This window comes from Athene noctua, chromosome Z (genome assembly GCF_965140245.1).
Source record: "Athene noctua chromosome Z, bAthNoc1.hap1.1, whole genome shotgun sequence".
Taxonomy (NCBI): Eukaryota; Metazoa; Chordata; class Aves; order Strigiformes; family Strigidae; genus Athene; species Athene noctua.
This window is the reverse complement of record NC_134077.1, coordinates 24,982,828-25,006,184: the sequence shown is the minus strand read 5'-3', so window position 1 is coordinate 25,006,184 and position 23,357 is coordinate 24,982,828. Positions and strand designations below refer to the sequence as shown.

Genomic DNA, 23,357 nt, shown 5'->3' with positions numbered 1-23,357 from the left:
AAAAATTATGCTTGAAAAGGGTCTCCTTTCTATCACAGCTTGGAATCAATGGTAGGGTCAACTTAATCTTGACACTGGCTAGCAAGAGTGCTGATTGTCAGATTCACAGATTCTCTCTTTATGGTCATCAGCCCATGTGTCCTGGTTTCGACCAGGATGCAGTTCACGTGGCGTCTGGCTGCCAGCTGAGTTCAAACCTCCACACCATGTAACATGAGATCCTGCACCAAACAAAGAAGCTGGGAATTCTCTGTTACTGGCTATTTTTTTTTCCTTCCTGTATCTCCTTCAGAATGCATTTCAGGAGCAGTTAAGAGCTGTAATAAACACAGTTTATACCTGGAAAAATCCCAGTACAGCACAGATACAATTTAAGAAGTGTAAAAAAGTACACCTAAATTGATGCGATTATTCCGATGACAAAGGAGCATTCACAATATTAAAATGCTTATGTGGGCTGTGCCTCCAATGACACCAGCCATGTTGGTACACCAGTACAATGTTCTGAATCAGAATATATTAACAGTTTATTTCATTAGCACAAAATAATAAGATATGTAGACTTGGTGCAGTACTGTCTTTTGGCAGGGTTAACATCAGCAGGTATGTGATACACTGCTGGATTGCAGAGAATCCATAGTAGTTTTGATACCAACAGGCAGTAAAGCTCAAGTTAGCTACCAGACTCATTATGCCCTGTGCAAACAACAAAGGACATTTCAGTTCTATTTTTAATCATAAATACATTTCATTAACTTTTGTGCTGCTAGTCACTTGGTACCAGAGGTTTCACCTCCTAGGGTGGACAAGGAACAAGTCTGGATCTAAGTCATGTCATAGCTTCCCATAATGAAGACTTCAGCAGTAACCTGATTCAGGAGCTCCTCTCACCAGCTTTCCCACCAGCTCATTTCTGCCCTGAAGCCAGAGTTCACTGCTACCTCTACTGTACTTATACAATTGTGTGTGGTATGTTCTGTAAAAGCAAACACTGAAACAAACCAGGTTAAACATTGCTGCTGTGGGTGCAGGAGGGTCATAGTCAGCCTGGTGTCAGCCTTTCTAATGAACTTAGAACTGGGCTGGTGTGAAATTAATTCCTGAAGGTAACAGCTGGACTGAAAACTCCATATGCTACTCTGCTGCTAGAGCTCTTTATGACAGAACTGGCAGCAAAGCCTAGTAGGCAAATCCAAGTAGAGACAAAAGTTTATTATCAAGACATGTTAACGTATAAGAAGAGCTACCTTGAAGGTGTAATCAAGATCAGCAAGAGAATAACAAAGCTGCTGGGACAGTGCACGCAAACAACATAACTGGAACTAGAAATAAGAATAAAGATGAGAGTAAAGAGAAGCCTGTTCTTTTTCTTTGGAAGAATTCAGTATAGAGCATTTGAAGTATGCAGAAACATTAGACTGTATGTATACAGGTCTTTCATTACATCCTTATACATACATAACCTTATGCCTCTTAGTATTGCATTCCAGCTGGTAAAAAAAAAAAAAAAAAAAAGTCTGCAAACTTCAGCTGTATGTAGTGCTCCAGACAGGACTGTTTAATAAGGGCAGACAAACCACAGGAAAACAAAAAGGCTAGAATCAGGGTCAGTGACTCAGAGGCAGCTATCTTTAATTTAAAAAGCAAAAAAGGAAAGAAAAGGGGAAAAAAAATCTGAAAAGGCTACAAGGCTACACATTCAGAGAAACTGCAGTTATTACCAGCAAAGCACATGTGATGGATCCATGATAAACCTGCATGGTGAATGTCCTTTCCAGAGGAACAGGTCAATTGCAATTATCAGCTGACATAATAAAACAACAGTCAGAAAACTAGCTCCTTCCAAAGGCCAGCATGATTCACATCAACAAGGACAACTGAAGGAAAACAAGGATCCTAAAAAATTCTCATCTATGGCAAGGTATTTTAGGTAGATGCCATGCAGAAAACTGGCTAGGAAGCAAAACCAGTCAAACTTATTTAACAGGTGAGTAGTCCAAGAAACAGACTTGTAGAAAACAGATATCTCTAAAGAAATAAAAAAATAGAGAGAAGGGACATCAGGTACTGAACATGTTACATAGTTTGTTTCTGAAGGCACAGAAGCCTGAAAGCAGTTGTAAGGAGAAACCATTTTTGGCTGCATAGGCTGGTAGTTAATTCAACAATGTGTTGATATCGATACAAAAAGCAGTTTCCATATAAGAGCAATTACCATTAACAGCATAGTCGTTCTCATGAAAACTAAGAGATAAGAAAGAGTATGAAGTGACACAAGCATGCACTCTTACCTATCTTGAGACCAAAGTAGTAACTGTCCTCCCTTTTTTCCTCTCCATTTTTATTAGCTGCCAGACCAAGATCGGAAGCAGCAGTTGCATTAATTCCACACAGAGGAGATGAATGCACCAACAAACACCACAGCTGACCCCCAACAGCTTTGCAAGTATTTAGCACTGAATAAAAAAATTCACAGCAACTACACCCACAATCCAGCTGGACAAATCCTAATGCAAACAGGTCTATTGCAATGTTTTTATGTTATTAAGTGTCACATTGAAGAATACTTCCTCATATATTCTCAAACAATGATTTTTAAGCATGCTTCCTCCTCCAAGACTAGCCCTGTGCTATCTCCTCAAGACACATCTGCACCCAAGATTTAAGTCCTTGTCACATTCTTCAGTGCTGCATACTCCAGTCTGAGCCACCTCACCATTTGCATCTAGCACAGGCCAAGGCCTGCTCTCATAGTTAAGACCATATTGTGAACGGTTTTTACACTCCACAATCTACCTCCTGCCCCATAGCGTCTCACACTAGATGCAGCTGTTCCACTCAATTACCTAACCAACCATGCTCGGAGTGCAACGTCACAGAGTCAGTGAGAGACCAGTGTGCTATGCTGCAGCTAGCATAAGACAATGCTGTACACCTCCACCAAGTCTTAATTTCAAAGCACAGGTCAGGAATTTAAGTCCCTCTTCTCCATCATCTAAGTGTGTTAGAGGCACACACGTCTATCTGTTAAATAGGTAAAAGGAGATTGGGAAATACAAGCTAAACTAGTTCACCTTTTTTTCCTCCCAGTTCCAAAGTAGAATTGCTGATTCCATTGACAGTAACAACCAGATCAGACCAGGGTGATTTAGCATTTTTATATGCATGCATACAATAAATATATGAAGATCTAAAAATCTTTCTAATCCTACTGAATTGGGCAGTAAGGCAAAGAAATGTGAAAAAAGTACTCTCTTCTGCAAGTTTGATCCTCAGTCCTTTCACTATCCCTCTCCATGGCCCATAGTTCTTAAGAATAAACACCACACATGAACTCTTCAAAGTGGAAACAAGAGAACTCCTAATCAGTATATTTAGCTACTTCCTAGCAGCAGTCAGGATATCTACAAGAAAGGCCAGAAGGAGGATCCAGGGAACTACAGGCCGGTCAGCCTGATCTCAGTGTTGATGCAGGTTATGGAACAGATCACCTTGAGTGCTATCGTATAGCACATACAGGACAACCAGATGATCAGGCGCAGCCAGCATGGGTTTATGAAAGGCAGGTCCTGCTTGACAAACCTGATCTCCTTCACTAAGGTAACCTACTTACTGGATTAGGTAAAGATAGTGGATGTTGTTTACCCAGACTTTAGTAAAGCCTTTGACACTGTTTTCTACAACATTCTCCTGGAGAAACTGACTACTCATGGCTTGGATGTGTGTACTCTTAGCTGGGTAAAAAACTGGTTGGATGGCTGGAAAGCTGCCCTCAGAAAAGGACCTGGGGGTGCTGGTCAACAGCCAGCTGAATATGAGCCAGCAGTGTGCCCAGGTGACCAATGATATCCTGGCTGGTATCAGAAATAGCATGGCCAGCAGAGCTAGGGAAGTGATCTTACCCCTGTACTCAGCAGTGATGAGACCCCACGTCAAACACTGCGTTTAGTTTTGGGCGTCTCACTACAGAAAAGACATTGAGTGCTGGAGTGCGTCCCAAGAAAGGCAATGAAGCTGGTGAGGTGTCTAGAGAATAAGTCCTATGAAGAGCAGCTGAGGGGCCTGGGGTTGTTTAGCCTAGAGAAAAGGAGGCTGAGGGGAGACCTTACTGCTCTCTACAACTACCTGAAGGGAGGTTGTAGCAAGGTGGGTGTTGGTCTCTTTTCCCAAGTAACAAGTGATAGGACAAGTTGTGCCAAGGGAGGTTTAGATTGGATATTAGGAAAAATTTCTTCATCAGAGGGTTGTCAAATGTTGGAACAGGCTGCCCAGGAAAGTGGCTGAGTCACCATGCCTGAAGGTATTGAAAATAAGTGTAGATGTTGTGCTTAGGGACACTGTTTAGTGGTGAACTTGGCAGTGTAAAGTTTACAGCTAGACTCAATGATTTTAAGGGTCTTTTCCTACCTAAAAGATTCTATATGCTTCATGATACATAGAAGGCATTATTCAGACCCAATGGCTTGATACATTCAGAAACAATACAAAACAACCAAGTGAAGAGTTATTCACATAGAAGTCACCTTCTGTGAGGAGAGCAAGTAGGCCAGTTGCAATTTGAGATACTCAGTAATCAACTGCTCAAAATTTCACTGCATTTACAAATGGATCTAAGGCTGTAGCTAATACTAGTGCTTAATGAAGACCTACATAAGTTTAATTAAATATACTATATCTTTCCATTTTTAAAAAATCATTCTGTAATGTACCATTAAAAATTACAGCGTAGCAAAGCTGTCCTATTTTCACATCTGATATACAACCATTTGTAATCAAATGTGCAATTGTAAAACTCAAGTTTAAAAAAGTTTCTAGCTTTAAATTTTTCCCAATTTACGCAGTAGAAGGCATCAACAAGTTATACACAAAAGGTTATTAACAAACATAAACTCAGAATGCAGTAAATTGGGAAAAAATCCATCTCTCATACACTGCAACTTCATTTTCTTTTGTCAGTAACAGGTAGAATTTTAAACTCTGGAAAGCTTTACTATGTGTATAAATGTGAACTTAAGAAATCAAATAAGAATGTCTAAACTTCAAAATTACAGAAGCCACTATTTACTACCTCTACCACTTACTCTGAAGCTCCTCTTAAGAACTGCACTGTTAGTTATTTGTTGTAGTCTATCAGACTGAAAATCATAACTGAGAAGGTATTCATGGTATTTTGTTTCTATTCAGTTTAAAGAGCTACTGCAGCTAAAACTGAAGCTGTATTTCATCCTGAAGGACATACCAAAATTGTAAGCTAACTGCTAGCTGGAGAATGAGATGTGTTCAGTCAGAGAAACCACCTAAGGAAGGCCGAGTGGCTGAAAAAGGCAGGCAAGCCCAAGTGGAGCCGAGTGACCTTCAACCAGTGCAGACAAACCACTGAAAAGCACATCTAGCATGCCACCCCTCAGGCCCAAGCCACAGGAACCCCAGCTTGCTGCTGATTACAGCTTCCAGCCCAGTGCCTCAGAACCTGCACTTCGGGGTTTAGTCCCAGAGGTTTCATTTCCAGCTTAAAAATTATGTGAACACAACTCATATCCATGCTGATACTCTAGGTGGCTACAGTGCTCCTATGAAGGGAACACACTTCAATTTCTTCATACAGATAGACATGGAATCACAGCAGCATTTCACAAAGGAAGTTCAGCTTGGCACATCGTAGTGACATAGAATTGCCCAAATTTTCCTTTAAAAAAAAAAAAATCAAGTTAAAGGGAAAGGCTTTACCTTTGATATTGTATGACAACATAGGTCTTTTTTTTTTAAAGATAATTAGTGAATACAAAGACTTGCCCCCTTTTCCTCTCTGATAAAAGATTTATTGTTCTTTTTTATTTGTGCTAAATTAACTGGTCAGAAAAATTTTGAAATAGTATGCCAATATAGTATGTTAGTCAATCAAGATAAGAATAGATTGTGAAATTCATCAATTTTACCAGAATTTTATCTTGAAACAGTTCAAAAAAAAAAAAATCAAGAAGAATGGCATTCAACATTTCCTAAGTGAAACATGGGACTATACTAACACACGATTAATATTTAAAAAGACAAAGCTTTAGTGAGACAAAATAGAAAAAAGGAAGAAAAAAACCTGAAAACCACGACATTGTATTTTTAAATGCTCCAGAAATTCATAAACTTTTCCATTTTTTTGGAATGTAACCAAAAGTCAAAATTCAAAGTCCTTCACAAAGTTAAATTTCCACTATGTCATTCTTCTTCTTTTTAAGAGAACTGCATAAACACAGCTGTGAGAGTAGAGAGGAAATACAACAGAGGCAGAAAGCAAGTAAGAAATCTAGAAACAAAAACCTGTTTTAAAATGTAATGTTTGTTCTGATTTTTCTTCCTATTGCCTCCTAGGGGCCACAACACCATAATCAAAGGACACCATTCAACTTCTGATAGCTTGATAGTTTTAGGATGTAGCAAAGGAAGCAGAATTATTGTGGGATGGACACAGAACCCAGTCATTCCACATTACCAAAAACTTAAAACAGTATCACTGCAACACTAATTCACCATATTATCTAGTTATGGTTTTATTAATTACATGACACAGTTCAGGAAGTCAGCATACCATATCAGCAGTAACCTTTCTTCACATGCACAGCTTCCTGGCATTGGTTACCTGTTAAACAGATCTCTGAACACTACCAAGACCATGTCTATCAGATAGATGTTTGATAAAAACAACTGGTGATTATGTAAGGTCTGTCCAGGTGTTACAATCATTTCACTTAGCACTGTAAGTTCTTGAATTGTATTAGAAAATAAAATTTTGACGTCTCTGTATCATACCTGACATGAAACAAAATGGCCTGTTATAAGGTTATGAGCTCATGGTAACAAGAGACAACCAGGAAACTCAAGGTCACCAGTAGTCTTGCAGTCTTGAACAAATTTCTCTGTGCCTCAACTTACCAAAGAGACAATGAAATGCTATCCCTGTTTTAATGGTAACAAGACACTGGGAAGGAGGAAAACAGAAAGATCTAGGGAAACTCAAAAGGTAAATTAGTTTCAAGTTTTCAGTGTTATAGCTAGAGATTAGTTAATCAGCTTTTCAATACTGTGGTTTGAACACTGACAGCAGCCAAACACCACGCAGCCGCCTGCTCATCCTCTCCCACCTTGGGGAACGGGGGACAGAATTGAAAAAGGAAATGTAAGGAGACTCATAGGTTGATATAAAAAGTTTAATAATTGAAGTAAAATAAAACAATAACAGAAAGTACAAATGGGTAATGCACAATGTGACTGCTCAGCACCCACCAATATTCAGGCCACTACTGGCTAGCTATCCTAAGAAAAACATGGTCCCAAAACTGCAATTTCCATGCATCCCACCACCCCCCTTCCTGGACAACCCTCCTTTATATACCAAACATGACATTACATGACATGGAATATTTCACTGGCCAATTTGGGTCCAGGGCTCTGGCTCTGCTCCCTCCCAGTTTCTTGTGCACCTGTGCACAGGCAGAAGGACATGAGGAGTTGGAAAGTCCTTCATCTCTTAGCAACAACTGAAAACAGCATATTATCAACATTCTTATACCAAATCCCATACTGAATCCAAATCACAGCGCTGTTCTAGCTACTAAGAAGAAAAATTAACTCAATCTCAGCCAAAACCAGGACAAATATTAGGAAAAAATCAAGGGTATTGCGTAGATAGTAGTAGGAACCTTCTTCCCCTAAAGCTTAATTTAAGGCATTAAAACAATTTGATTCTACATAGGTAGAAAGAGGTAGCTAGGATGTGCAGGGGAGGGATATAGCATGCATTCTGTTCCCAGAAAAATTTCACAAAACTAGACAGCAAAACATACTCTGCTTACATGAAATGACACTGAAAACTCACCAACACTTAAAAGATATACAGTGTGGAAGAATCAAATTACTCAAGGTTATATGTAAGAATACAACACATTAATGACAAAACAAAGAGGATTAATTTAGGCAGAGACAGACAACTTGCCTTTCTGACAATACAGTACAAGACAAAAATGTATGTAAGCCTTGCCCTATCATGACAGGTAATAAACAATGTAGTATCTTCTCTCATTGTAGTCTCCATGACTTCAAAGTACTCTGAGAAAAAGATCTTCAGACAGTAGGCAATTCAGCGTGCCAAGTGTGGAGGCAGGACCAAGTTACAAATTCTAACACACAGTTCCTCCCTGCTCAGCTTTAGATTCAAGCTAGTGTGAAAGGTTTAGAGGCTTACTGGGGGGGAGAGGTTGGTTGGGTTGGGTTTTTGGACTACTAAGATGTTCATTTCTTGCTGATCTTCATTGCCTTAAATTTAGATCTTCAATGTAATACTTTACTAGGCTCTGTGCCAAGTTCTACAGGCTGATCAGGAAAGCTCTTCTGTTAAGAGAGCCATCTCGCATCACAGTCAAAGCATAATAAGTAAGAAAGATTTATATCTAGTTACAGAATTTTTAAAAAAGAAAGAAGTTATGTGTTGACAGTTATTTGATAAAAATGTCACATTACATCTGGCAATCCTTACAGCCAAGGCCAGAAATCAAGTCAATAAAAAAATGAATGTACATATGTAGCTTCAATTTTAAATGGTAAACTTTCAAGGATTTGTTTTCTATCTCCCAGAAAACAGAAGTCAAAGGCCAGGACTCTATCTTGCACCAATTAATCTGTTCAGCAAATGAAACTACTGGCAAAGGAAAAATTCATCTGAGGTAACTTTCTATATCCCATTCTTGCAGCACTGCCATAAATGTAAAATTTTGTGTAACTAACAGGTTTGCTCAAATTGCTTGGCAGTCTATCGCATCACTGTGCCAGATACTCTCCCATTAGCGGTGCTAGTTATGGCACTGCCCTCTTCTCCCTAACCGCATCCTGTCGAACACAATCAATCATAACAGTATTTGAACAAAGAACACTGGGCAATTTTGAGGAACAAAAAGGCAAGAATTAATATCTGACAGGATTCTCATTGATTACTGTATATACTCAACAATGCTAGGGAAAACACACATGAAAAATAGGTGCTTTAAATATGATCTTTTTTTCTAGAATAGCCCCTTTGCAGAAACACATCAATTTAAAAGTATCTGAATCTTCTTCTCTGCAACTCCTTAGAGCGTGAAGACAGGAACACATACTTCACATACTTTGAAGCGTAACTGGCTTTACTGGGTTTGGCATTGGAAGAGCTTAGTATTGATTTGTCAGATAGGCTCCACATCAGAGTCGAATGATATTGAAATAATTTGAGATGTCTTTAGGGTGAAATGGGCAATCAAACAGCATACAGTACTATGTTTCACAGCAGTGCTAAAAGACCAACTGGAATATTCCACTCTTACTGTTAAAACAAAGCATGGGGCATAAGGTGCTACAGAAACTATTAAAAAGACATCAGTCCTTAACACACAAAAATAAATATATGGGAACTGAAGAGGAGAAAATAAAATGCATGCATAAAAAAGGTCATTGTTCTGTCATAATTCTATATTAAAACCAAAAAAAACTTATAAAATGAGACACCAAATTCCACAATCTTGTCACAGATGCAAAGCATGCAAAAGCAGCAGCATCCCTTACCTAGTGATAAACATGATAGGCTTTACATTAGATCTTCTCTGCTGCCAACCAACTCAGGTAAATTGTAGATTTTGGCGACCTTGTCCTAAGAACAATTTTGAACTGTAGCTTACTGACAAGAGCAAATATTCAGGGCAAAAGTGACAAAATAAGAAAATGCTATTTAGTTTCAAGCTTGAATGTTAAAATCTGCTGTTTATCATTGTCTAACAGTTACAGATACAGTCTAATAATACAACACACTTGATCACTACTCCACTTACAACAATCTTGTATCTTTAAACACAAACACACTATTGTGTCTTGAAGAACTGAAAAAGGAAACAGCACATGAACTAATAAAGAATCAGGAGTACCATCAAATATAGCTTTTACCCTGGTTATAAACATTTGCTCTTCCTAATTTTTCATTTATATTACCCCTTCTTTTTTTGCACTTCTCCGCATTTACTAAAATCTTGAAAAATATGAAGTAATTTAAAACTAGGAAACTGTGTTCACAAGGGGCACTGGATTCCTAAAATCAATTTTCCACTCATAACCTAAATTTTCCAACTCTGCCCGTGAGTGTTGTATTCAGAAAACGTAAGAGGATAGGGATTATTTTCAGATTCTTCTGCACACAAATTCTGACTGCTAAATTCCCTAATGTACCTGTAGAACTTGTGTTCAACTAGGCTTTTTTAGAGAAACTGAAATGCTATCCTCCTTATGGCATAATTTAAAGCAACGAGATAAAACACATTAAAAAAATTTTCACATCAAAAGAACTCAAAACAGAAGTTAATTCAAGCACATACTTTACAGACTTTTTAGCATATCTGCCTTGCTTTTCACATAGGAAGAGAAAGTTACATTGTGGAACAGAAGAGTAATCTGAGTTAGTTGAAAAGCATCTTCAGATATGTTTCTGTATTTGATATAGCACCATTTATCTGTAGAGGACTCCAAGAATATTCAGATACACAAAACATACGCACACGTGAAAGTTCTAGCTTTCGAGGGCTAGAATACTATCAGAATTGTGACACGACATTTATCTTCACGCACTTCAGCTACCAGGTTTTGGACAGCTGAAAATGAAAATTCAAGAGAAAGTAAGTTGTTCAGTAAAAGGAACTACTGGTTACCAATAATGTCACAAGCCTCATCTTTTAACTAAGGGCCACCTACCAGTTTATTTAAGATTGCAGTTTTTAATTACTTAAACATTTCCTTGACATTTGATTAGTTGAAAGTTTTTCTTTTACAGCAGCTACACAAGGATGACATTTTTGGTATAGTGCTGCTAGACTGAATCTCCTATTTCTGACAGTATTAAAAACCACAATCCTTTAATACTTTTCAAATGCAACTGCTCCCTTGCTTTGACACAGTGTCTTGGTTGGGGAGGATACAGCAACACTAAGAAATTTCAGAAAGGACTAAGTACTCCAAACATACCATGCTCTGTAGAAACTCAAGAGTTTAGTATCTGAAGTCTCTGAAGAGCTTGCTTTTTCTCCAGGGCACAGAGTACAATTAACCTTTTTATCACTAATCCCTGTTGCTGCATGTCACTGTGGAGTACTAAACTTGAGAACGAAAATCGAGGGGGACCTGAATGAAGAGGTGGGGGGGGAATCCAAAAGAGACACAAGAGCAGAAACTGAGACGAAGCCATGGAGTCAGATTATATAGAGAGTACATGAGTTGTTGACAGGAAACAATGTTGTTCTCATGAAGTAAAGACCCTAAAGAATAGTGTTAAGGTTGCAGAAGTTACTGCTACATATAAAGGGGAAAAAGTAAAGTCAAGAAAACAAATTTAAAACAAATCATGACATTGCAGTCTTGAGTGTTTTGCTTTGTAATCATAACAATAATTTATGGTTTTTTATGTATTTTTAATGTTCAGATGAATAACTGGCACTGCTATAAGCAAAAATATTGCTTCAATCTAATAGGAAAAGGAATTAATAACATCTCAAAGCCTTTGGGCAATTTTGATAAAACCCCTAATTTAAACTGAAAACAAGCCTTTTAAAGCAAATGTAGTGTATCAGTAGGTGAAAACAAATCTCAAATCATTATGTTAAACATGACACATGAAGCAGCATCACAGTCAAAACTGCAAGCTTGAATGAAGCATCTTATGAAAACTTTCACAAAGAAAACATGGAAAACTACTAGTTTCATTAGTTGAGACAAAGTGAGTAAAAAACAGTGCTAACAAAAACATTTGTGAAACCAAGAACTACTCATGGAATTGAAAAAAACACCCAACCTGTTTCAATCAGAAGTTACTATCCTTCGTGCAACTATTATTCCTACTAACTAAGCATGAAAAAAAAAATATCATCAACAAGCCAACCAAAACCCAAAACTCCACAAGCAAATTTTGGGGATAAGCCAAGTGACTCAAAGAGGACCTAATGAGTGCACAGGGGACTCCAAAGCTTTATGACTCTCAGAGCACAACGAAGCTCAGTTCAAATCATTACAGATTTCACTGCTGAGCTCACCAAAAGATTTGACATGAAAGCACATTAAGTTTATGCTTTGCCTTTCAAACCTAATACAAAACAGTCAGTCAGCTTTGTGACACATTGTAGACATTCTCAAGAAATGTTACTGCAATTATCAGAAGGCATTAATAAGAAGTGTGATATGGGTTACAGACACCGTTTGGCCCTGTGCCAAATATTTTAGCTCTGAATGCAGCAAGAGGCTTGGTTGTTTTGTTTTGTTTTTTTAATTTTAGACCCTGAAATAAAGTGACCACAACACCAAGAAAATCAAAGACAGAAGAAAAAGGTTAATCCTTTCAGAAAAAGCTCTCACAAGTCAAATAATAGCAAAATATGTGTGACACACAGCCTCTTAGAGGACCTGACAAACATGTAACCATGCATAAATGCCTGGGAAATAGAGGTGAATTAACTAATCATGAGATCGTACACTCTATTAGGCCTGCAGAAGTGACAGCTAATGAGGAGAGAAAAAACACTCTTTACATCACTGTCTCTCCTCTCAGAAGGCTGGTCTTCCGCTTTCTAAAAGGGGCTATCACTGCCTATCACTATTTAAGCAAAGAAAACATCTATTCTAACCTGCTAATCCCTTCCCTTACAACAAAAATGTATCTAAAATGTCTTGTCTTCTGTAACAGTGTTTAGAATGACTTAAAAATAAAGATGGCTCTATCGGGAAAAAATTGTACTAATTTATCAAGAATACAGAAAATCTGGGGGTTTTCAACATTTTACTTCTATGTATGCTGCTTATGCAAACACCTCATAAAATGTAAGAGCAAGTGTCACAATGTAAGTAGTTCTGAGCGCTACTTTGCGGATGCAGTCCCTGAAGAAATAATATTAGATAGGACTGGACACAACTACTAAGCAGAGGATGAAAGCAGTGTGCAGTCACAGAGCTATTCCCACACAACACCAGAAAACGTATATACAAGTCTTCTTATGAATGGATTTATCTGAATCTACTGGAAACTACAAATTGCAAAGATTTTATGGTTTAAATTCTTTTCTTGTTCCATGTCCTCCACAGACTTTTCTTCCACACGCTCACCAAGAAGCAGAGACATAGAGACATATATCAGACCTGATTCACAACTCACAATTCCTCTTCCATACTGTAAATCCATTTCTATCAGTACAGAAACCCCAGCAGAGAAAATGGATCAGGACCCTCTTGCCTAGTGGGAGGGAGAACACTGTTGCACACAGCATTCAAATCAGTGAAAATTAAAAACCTTCCCAGAACCTCATCTGTAACACTGACTTTTTCACCCCTTGTCTTCAGTTTGTAAGAGACGTAAGTCTAATTAATGTTCTCCAGTTTATGATAATTTTTTCCTCAGCAGACCACCCCAAGAAAATATTCCCAAGCACAAAGTGCATCCACAGGAGGGACAGTTAGTCTCCCTATTTCTTCTCCTCTAGAGTGTGACTTCCTAGCTGACCCTTCCACTTCACACATCAATTTTCAGTATTTCAGAAATAATTATTTTCATTAAGTCTCTTACTCCAAAGAAATTGCACCTGTTTAGGAGCCACAAATAAGGACATTTTTTTCTCGATAATTATTTTCTTTCTGTCTGATTTCTCAGAATACACTTTTAAGTGAGCCATTAACCAAAGACTTGGAAAAATCCACAAGGTTTTACTTTTTGCAGAGGTCTGGACACTTTTATGTACCAAATATCAAAATGTTTGACTACAGAAGCCAAGCATTTACCTGTACTGGAGGTGGAGCAAAGGAACAGTCAAGGCTATGTAACGATTGTGCCCCTTGCCATCTTTTCTAGAAATATATGAAATTAGTATAAACCAACTCCTCAGTTCCACCAAAATAGGAACACTCCATTTACACCACATTTTCATTTACACTGCCTGTTTCCATTTCTGCAGCAATGAGTCTGAATTTTGTGATTTAAATTCTTTTTACCTCATTCCCCCTCAAATCCATGCATGAAGTACAGTATTAGATTTTCAATTGGAATTTTCCACATTACCTATAATGGTATGTCTGCAAATTTAATGCATGCAGTCATCCTGTATCTAAAGAAGCCCTAGATCCCTATGAAAACTTTCCAGCATTTATAAAAAAATGTACCTAGAGATAAGAAAACAAATACATACAGCATTTTCTCTGACGTTTGGGAGGTTGCATGTATAGCTGATTTCCCTGCTGTTGGTCAATTCCTCTGCAAGTCTAATTAAAAAAGCTCATGTAATTACCCCAAGATTTACAAGACACTGCTTATCAGCCACTGAGAGGCAGAACTGAAATTAGCAAAAGGAAAAGGGAAAGCCCAAAGCATCTGTTCAACAAGAGAAAGCTCCACCAGCTCTGGAAGCATGACTGAAGCTGGCTGCATCTGGCAGTTAAAATTTCTCCCACATTCCCACAACTTCCTCACAGACTGCAGAAAATACACATTACCTATACCCACCATCACATGGCTCTGCAATCTTTGGTTTAAGGCAGTATAAAACACAGTGCTCAGACAAACTTCTACTAGACAAATTCACAGAAGAAAGATGAAACACAGGTTATTAGCAGAATATCAAGAACTGTGATGAAGAATATGCAAGTAGTAGTTAGCTGGTTTCATTTTTTTAAGAACTTATTTTCAAGAGATACTTATTTCAATCCACACTAAATTATACTTAGCAGTTTTAGAAGTTGAAAGGAATTGTCAATTTTCTCCTGATGTTTCTTACAAATAAAATGTATTCTTCGTAATTAATGCTTCAGAATCTGCTCACCAAAAAAGAGCACATACTACACATTCAGAAGCTTTTATTTTTCTATGAATACATATACAACCAATAAACGTAACTGGACATAAAGGAAGAGGTGGTAGTAAGATAAAATACATGTATGTATTCAGGATGCAACAAATCAAAGGCTCAGTTTCTGTCTTAGAAGCCTGAGCACCAGGAAAACCTTCCACATATCAACCCAAACCAAGATTTATCGAAGCCTACATATTTACTTAAGGCTTATATTTTGAGATTCAATTCAAGCTGCTTCCTGGCTTTTTTTAAACACAGCATGATGGTACACTGAATTAAACACAACTACATCAAGTTCCCATCTAAAAGGAAATGGTTTGTGTGTCCTGTAAATCAAGCTTTGAAGCAAATTGTGTACAAACAGAAAAAACAGGCAGTTACACCAATTTTGCTTTTAATTTAAGCATGTGCTGTTTCCCGTTATATGGCTGGTTTAATTTAAATGCACCTTCACCTAAGAAAGCACACAGCTTTTAAGCAGACTTACCTGCTTTTATCATTTCCACTTCTAACAAAAAGAACCGATGAAGTCATATGAAGTAAAGTTAGCTGACCTTTCACTGAAGAGCACAGGTATTTCATAACAGTCAACCCTTTTTTTTTCCTTTTTCTTTTTTTTTAAAAAAAAAACCCACCAACATTTCAGAGTATTCTCAATAGCCTTTGAAGAGAAGTGTAAATAACATGAAAAAGAAGAGGGGGTACAAAATACATGGATTACACCCACAGAACAACATAACTGTAGAATTATTTAGGGATTTTTTTTTTTTAATGGTAAGAACTACTATAAAATAACCAACTCATTACTTTCGGATATACTGTAAAAAGCAAATTTCAGCCAAGCAGACAACTCTGAAACTTCATCTAATCAGTATTTACTAACAAGAATTGAACAGAGGCTATACCCCTTGTCACATGTCCATATCATCTGCTTTCCAGCTCACAAATTCATCATACTAGTCTCTAGGCTAATTGCATGAACAGCAGATGAAAATAAAAACAGAGCAACAGAAGAACATAAGGAAGTGAGACAATATGAAGACAGATTCAGTTAAGGGTCTGCTGAACACAATTTGAGTGTAAATAGGATTTCTCCCCCTCCATCTTTCTCTAGATGACAGCACATCAACTTGAACACTTTTGACCACTGGTTATTTTCCTCCACCCTAGGATCTGATTCTAACGGCAGTCATGGGGTACACATCTTTGAAAACAATTTATTACTGCGTGCACTGCAAGTATAAATTTGTCTTTCTGGTACTGGGATTATCCACTATATAGCTTTTAATGCTCTTAAGTGACCACATAAGCATATGCAGGAGTAAGCACATATTCTGTGAAATATTCTTGGTATTCATTCAAAACTACTTTGTTAAAGTTACAGAAAACAACAACATCGTAAAAACCAAGTCAAAAATAGCATTTGCAGAACTCAACAAAAGGCTTTCATATTAAGGTTTAAGTTATACCTTAATCAGAACAGACTGCTGTTCAACTCTTGTCAAACAGCAGAAATTCGGTTTACACAACTCAGTGGATTACTGCAAGTTTAGCAGGTGAAGATCCGGTTTCACTGTGAAACTTTGAAATCCTGTCCTTTAAAAGCTGTCATGGGCAGTCCCAACCTGCAGCGGAGATCCTCCTTCCCACTTTACAATCAATTAATAGAAAAGATTTTGGATTTAAGATTTTGTTTCGGACTAAACAAAATCTCAGAATCTATTTATGGAAGTTACTTACTTTCCACAGGCAAATACTGTCACACAAAAGTTAAAGAAAAGCTAATGGATTCTTGAAAGACTAAGAGGCCCCGGAGAATTTTAGAGCTTCTCTATGCTACGTAACAACATGGGCTATGGATTTTGCTTGTCTTCATCCATCTAATAGAAACTGTCACACTTGATCAGTACCAAGTTGAAAGCACTGATCAGAAAGGGCATCTTTCTGAAAAGTTCAGAACTGTGCAAGTTCAGCTCATCTAAGCAGTTTTACATTACTTAAGAATAACGATCCCAAATGTAAGGAGGAGGCTTTCCTCTTCACCCTCCTCCCACTGAAACATTGCGGATGTAAAGGAAAACAAAAGAAAGGAAGTACATTCATCGCTGAGAGGGACTTGAGCAAAGGGGCTTTCTAAACAATGGGCCAGAATGATGTAGTTTGAAGTGGTGCTCCATTTTGGTGAAATAGTAAAAAAGTAACTACACCCTATAATCGATTGTTGTCACACTTTCTTAATTAGTGCACTTTCCGCCCAAAAAAAACCCAAAACACACCCAAATTTGTGCGTTTGATACATTATCCAAAGAGTATATACGGCTCGAGTCTTGAGTTCAAACAACATACGGTACCAAACCCACACTCCATTTAGGATACGTCATTTTCTCGAGTTTATGAACGCCGGCGGCGAAGTCGGCCAACAGCTGACTGAAAACGGCAACGCTCCCGTCTCGCCGTTCCACAAAGTACGCGGCTAACGCCCCGACAGCCATAAGCAGGCAAACTTTCCCCCCCAGGTAATGGCCGTCTGTTCCCCGTCGTTACCGCACCGCTGCCGAGAAGAACCCCGCAGCGCTCCCGCCGCTCCCGCCTCGGGGGCTCCCCGGGAGGCGCCCAGGCGCGGCGGACAACCGCTCCGCGCCCGCCACCGCCGCTCGCCGGGGCCGAAGGTCACGCTGCTCCCAAGCCCGGCCGCCGCCGCCGCGACCCTCACGCCCACAGATGTTCCCCCGCCGCCGGGCCCGCCGGCACGACTCGGCGCCTCACGGCAGGTGAGGGCAACTTCGGGACCGGCCCCGCGGCACCGCCCGGCCGCCCCTACCTGCAGCCCCCGTCTCCGCAGGATGCCCGGCTCGTCCATGGCGCCGCCCCGCCGCCCTCACGCCGCGCGGCGCCTGGCCCCGCCGGACTGCCCGGACCCCGCGCGCCGCTCCGCATCCCCGCGGCTGCCGAACGCTGACATCACGGCTGCGCCGATTGGCGCCGCCGGGGCACGTGACCGGGCGAGTTGTGCACCCCGGCAACTTCGGCGCGCGGCGACGGGGCAGCCGCGCGCGCTGGGCCCGGGCCGAGCCGGCTGACGCGACGGCCCGGCCCCGGCCCCGTGCGCCCCGCCAGGCCGACGTGCCCCTGCCTCGCCGCGGCCGGGCCGGGGCGGGGGCCCGGGTCCGCCGGTCGCCCCGTGGCGCAGCCAGGTCCAGCCCGTCCCTCAAGAGGAAAGGACGGGGCGCGCCGCCCCCGCTTCCCGCCGCCGCCGGGCCCGGCCCGCTTACCGGCACCGCCCGGCTGCCAGCCCGCCCCGCACCGCGGGCCGGTGTCAGTCACGGCGCTATTCGCACCGGATCAAAACACTCTGAGGTAAAAATTGCCTAAATGCCGTCATTAGATGAAGCGTTAGCCCATGGCATTAAGGTAAGCAGTCAGAAAATAGCATTCCCATCATGTGTAATTTCACAGTCTGTTTCAGCTTGTTTACCTTGCTCCGTCTCATTTTCTTTCAGTTCAAGGCTGGCAAGAGATGAATAGTAAGTTTTCGTTTACTTGCAAAATGCGACAGTAATAACATACTGTAATAGCACTTTGTAAGACATTACCCCTGAGGGATTTGTCGTTTGAAGCAGCTGAGAAACCGCGGAGGGAGGATGGACTCTCTTGGGTGCAGAAAACCGCAGCCACCAAGTCAGGCTGCGACCTTGGGCATGTCACCCATGCGCCTCGCACCAGCTCAGCTGACCTGACTGATGCCAGAAAAACTCCGCCAAAAACTAGGTGCTGAACCCAAAGAGGTTTTATCTGAAAACACAGAATCCAAGGAGGAAAAAGGTATTGGACCTCTTATCAGCTAACCTGCTGGTTAAACAAATCAATTATTTTTTTTTTCCAAAAGCTGTCATCATGCTATTAGCTATTCACCCATTAACAGTCTAAAATGAGGATTATAACAATCACACCCTCAAATATAGTATGAAGAAAAAATTGATTTCCTGTCAGATTGCATCATTTCAAGAAGTGGTCATGTACGTTCCAGAGTAGTAAAACCTTCTAGGGGCAAAGCCGTTTAGACCAAAAAAGAAAATGAAGGATTGTTGGAAGGATAACACTAAGCAAAGCTTATCTGAAGAACAGAGAAAGAAAAGGCAGCAGTATTTGCCCCTTTGCCCTACACTTTTCTTCATATGAATCAAATGCATTAACATTACGGTTTTGCACTTTTTACAATAAAAGAAAAATAAAATTTCAGCACTCTCACTAAGCTGCATTTCTCTGAGACCTCCAAACTATGTTATTTTAAAAAGCACTAAGTTTTTTTCAGAGTTACACAGTCACATTAACTGGACATGTTTCCCCTTCCCTGATTCACTGTGGCTCCAGCTCCAAATGCACCCATAACCTCAGGTCAACAGCTTAAACTTAACCACTGCCGATTTCAGGTACAGAATCAGAGCTGTGTTTCAGCTCAGCAAGAAAGAAGCTCATACTGACCATAACTGCAGTTCCACAAGAGGGAGACAAGAAAATCAAACACACTGATAGATTTATAGATTTGTAGGCCAGAAGGAAAGCATTGTGACCATCAACTCTGACCTCCTCTGTAACAAAGGCTACTCAATTCTCCTGAATTAACTTATTTTTTAACTATAACATCTCTTCAAACAGCATTCTGAACCTGGTGAAAACTTTTTCACTTTACAGAATCGAACTGAAAAGTGACTCGATCCCTCACCTCTGTGAAATGAAGTGAAAACAGAGTTATATTAAGGATATACAGGTATCTCGTTTGGGTTCTCCCAATACAGCTCCTTTCCCATATCCATTTCAAAACATCTTTTCTTTCTTCTGTGTTAACACTTTAAAACTTTCTCCCAAGAATTCACATCCATGGGTGCCTACATCCTATCTTTTCTGTATTTCCCTGTTTTCAAAGAAGACACAGGCAAATAAATCACAACTTAAATGCTGCTGTTATGCTTGCAGTGAGGACAGCAAAAATTAATTTGAGGCAATAGCAAAAAAGATTGTCAGATTTTAAGGGTGAGAGGTAAAAACCTTACCATTTGTCTCATGACACAGATTTCAGCTTCAAGGTTGTTTGCATTTATATACCCAATGTAAATACATACTTACACAAGGGGTTTTTTTAATCACTGAAATATAAAACCTCCCAATGCACAAGTTATCAGTTTCTTTAAAAGTAAATAATGCTGAAGTGTAGCTGGTTTTGTTCCAACCATCATTTTAGCACACCTAACTATACATAACTGACTAATGTAGATGTATGAATTAAGTGGTCTATACTATCTGAGAGGTCTATAAGGCATGAAAAAGTCTATGAATTCATTACTTGATAGCACAAAAACCCCATACCAAGTAATGTATCACTGACAGGCATAGATGCAAAAGGTCCACAACCTCATAAAGCACCTCAGGTATCACAGAATTTATGACTGTGTACATGGACAATTTACAGAAAGAATTACAAGCAGGCAAAGCAAAGCAGTCACCTGCACGAAGAAACAGAAAAACTACAGACAATCAAGGGTACAAGTATTACTTTGTTTTTCAAGAAACTAAAGATCAGTGGTACAGCTACCTAAATAATAATAATAATACTGGAAGGAAGGAGAATGAAACAAAGAGAAGACTGCCTTCCAGTGGAGGATGAGATTAATCCCAAGTAGAAAAGACCAAAATTACCTTTCAATGAAAACTGCATTCACTGACAATTCTAAAAGTGGCATTCTCCTAAATATATCCTGAAATTTATAAAGGCATATCAGAAGGTACTGAAAGGCAGAGGTTTGCAACTAATGAAGCAAGCATCAACTTAATTTTCTCCTACTCTATGAATCTTTTTAGATATCACCAAAGGTGCATCTGGCATAAAGCCTGCTATTTTCAGCTGGAGTCTTTCATTACTTTTCAGCTTATTATTTCAGTAACATTAACTATTAAAACCATGGCAAAAAAGATCATGATATTGAAAAAGTTGTGTTTTAGAAGGAATGCTCTTTGGAATGTTTTAACAATACTATCCTTATATATATACGAAATATAGCAAGCTACCTCAAGACATTCCTTCACATCACTTATAGCAGAATGGCACACTTCAGTTGTACACACACCACAAAATAGCACATGTAAACAGAATAAGAAGGAAACTGTTTTTTCAAATTGTTTCCCCAACAGGGAAGGCAAAATTATTTTAGGAAAGACAATAAATAACCTCAACTTTTTCCAAAATCTTTCCTCCATAAATGCAGCATTTGACCTGATTAAATGTGGAGGATGTGTCAGAATTAATTTAGATACATACCCCTAAGTACTGTTTTATTTAAAGCTGAAAAGGAATGTGGCAACAGATAGTTTTCAGGCCAATTACACATATTTAGAGCATTCATTTCCTCATTCAACGGGTTGGGGTTTTTTTTTGCACTAATCATATTGCTTCGCTTAGAAAAGAATACTGACTGACAAAGTAAGAGAATTTAGAAATTACTGTGATTACTGAAATCACCCCATTAAAAGATAAAACCTGACCATGTGAAAATACATATGAATATGTAACTACAATTTTACAATGCAAATTTAAATTTATTTTAATTTTATGTATACACATATCCCATGTGTGGCTGCCACTTTCATACTATACATGGTGGCAGCATATGATAAATTGTATTTATTATGTGCCATGAAACAACTCACTTATACTCTGCCCCCTAAATCTGTTCCTGTCAGGGCTATTTCCTACATTTTAAATACTCTACAGCATCAAATCACTATCATCAAGTTTTTAAAATCATTATTTTCTTCTCAAATGGAAAAATCTAATCCTTAGAATAGAACACAAGCAATGCAATAATTGCCTTACATTCTGATAACCTGCAATCCAAAAGAATAGGAACTATTTTTCCCTAGCACTGGTAAAAAGGGAGCTCTTCATTATATTTTTGTCCACTGATAAACTATTCAAGTGACCATTAGTAGAAAAATTAAAAATATTGTACATGCCATATTTTCAGAAGTCCAGGTAAGTGGACACACAGATACTAGTTTTTACAACTACAGGAATGGAAAAATATGGAAGTGTTTAACACTAATTCCTATGCAGTCTTTTTCTAAGCACATTAGAGAAGAGAGAATCAACTAGAGCGTACCAGAGTGTGCCCTTCTGGATGTTGTAGTTATAATGGTTTTGAAACAAACTCATGCAAATACTGCTTTTGCATGTGTGAAGCAGTGCAAGTTAACTTGCCAACTACACGTATGTTCATCCAACACACACACACAAATTCATGCATCAAACCAGACCTAACCTCTATTGCCAAGTTAAAGATCTTCATCCACATCTTTTCTATATATTGTTGTCATCACATCACAAGTCAATACACAATTACTATTGTATCATTCCAATCATTCAAGTTCAAGCTTTAAGAACCAGTTCCCAATTTCTATAGGTCTCTTGCCAGTAGAACTGTGGCAACACAAATTTGTGTTTGAAAACTTTTAAGACCTATGGTATGTCTGGAGAAGAAAGAGTCAGCATGGGGTCTACCACTGGGAGGTGGTCAAAGATATTGCCAGAATTTGGTTCACATTTCATTCATAGTGGATAGGAAGCTACACTACCATAGGCTCTGAAAGGCTTTAGAGCGTCAGCTCTGAAGTATCATTCCTAGAAGACTTGATTATTATTCTGGGTTTGCAAGTCTCCACAGTCACATGGATGAAGAAAATCTCCTTTGTGATCGAGAACATACATGCAACAAGCTTTTTGTCTTTAAGGTGAGGTTTCTGTACATTGGTGTGTTTTCGGATTTGTTTTTAACCTTTAGATTGCGAGGAGAAAGAGACACTATTTCTCTGGATGGTGAGCAGGTTATAAGGAATACTACTGAATATATTTCTTGGAGCTACAGTCTGAACCACTACTTGCAGCACCAAATACCCCTGTAGAACAGAAAGCTTTAGTTACTCCTATGTGCAGCGAGTAAGATGAACTACTAGGCTACTGAAGCTCAGATATCAGGAATCTCTGCTACTTTTATGTGACACACTGTGGAAGTGAATCAAAATGAAGACAATCTTTAAAGAATTTTACACAGATCAACACCTAGCCATTTTACATAAATCAGAAGCTTATTGTATCGCTATCTAGTGTTACATTCCTCAAGAGTTTTCTTTAAGGCAATGCTTTTAATGTTTTCTGAGGAAAAAAAAGGCTACGGAAACACACTATCCATCTGCCTCTTGCTACTTCAAGTTCTAAAAGCTCTGTTACTCTGTGAAGTATCACTGAAATCGGCTACAGTATTGAAAGTGAGATGTTTCATCAAAATTAGCAGCCAAAATTGACAGACCCACACTTACTCTGTCACTGAGATAAGGACAGCTGTAACCCACCCAAAGCAGCAGATACATTTTTAGTCTGCTATGTACAGACTAGCAGACAGAACTGTATCTCTACAATATATAGAG

General features: G+C 39.2%; 1 protein-coding gene across 6 annotated transcripts in view; it reads right to left on the bottom strand.

Annotated features, from left to right (window-relative positions):
• The window catches only part of MAST4 (microtubule associated serine/threonine kinase family member 4), a 320,186-nt gene that overhangs the window by 185,948 nt on the left and 110,881 nt on the right, over window positions 1-23,357 (bottom strand). Inside the window, exon 1 of one of the 6 annotated variants that reach the window (XM_074931943.1) lies at window positions 17,704-17,818. The exons of the other annotated variants lie outside the window; for them this stretch is intronic. Coding sequence (XP_074788044.1) covers window positions 17,704-17,742 — 39 coding nt within the window. The 5' untranslated portion in view covers window positions 17,743-17,818. Of the gene's footprint in view, window positions 1-17,703; window positions 17,819-23,357 lie in introns of those variants that run through there. 6 annotated transcript variants of the gene reach the window in all.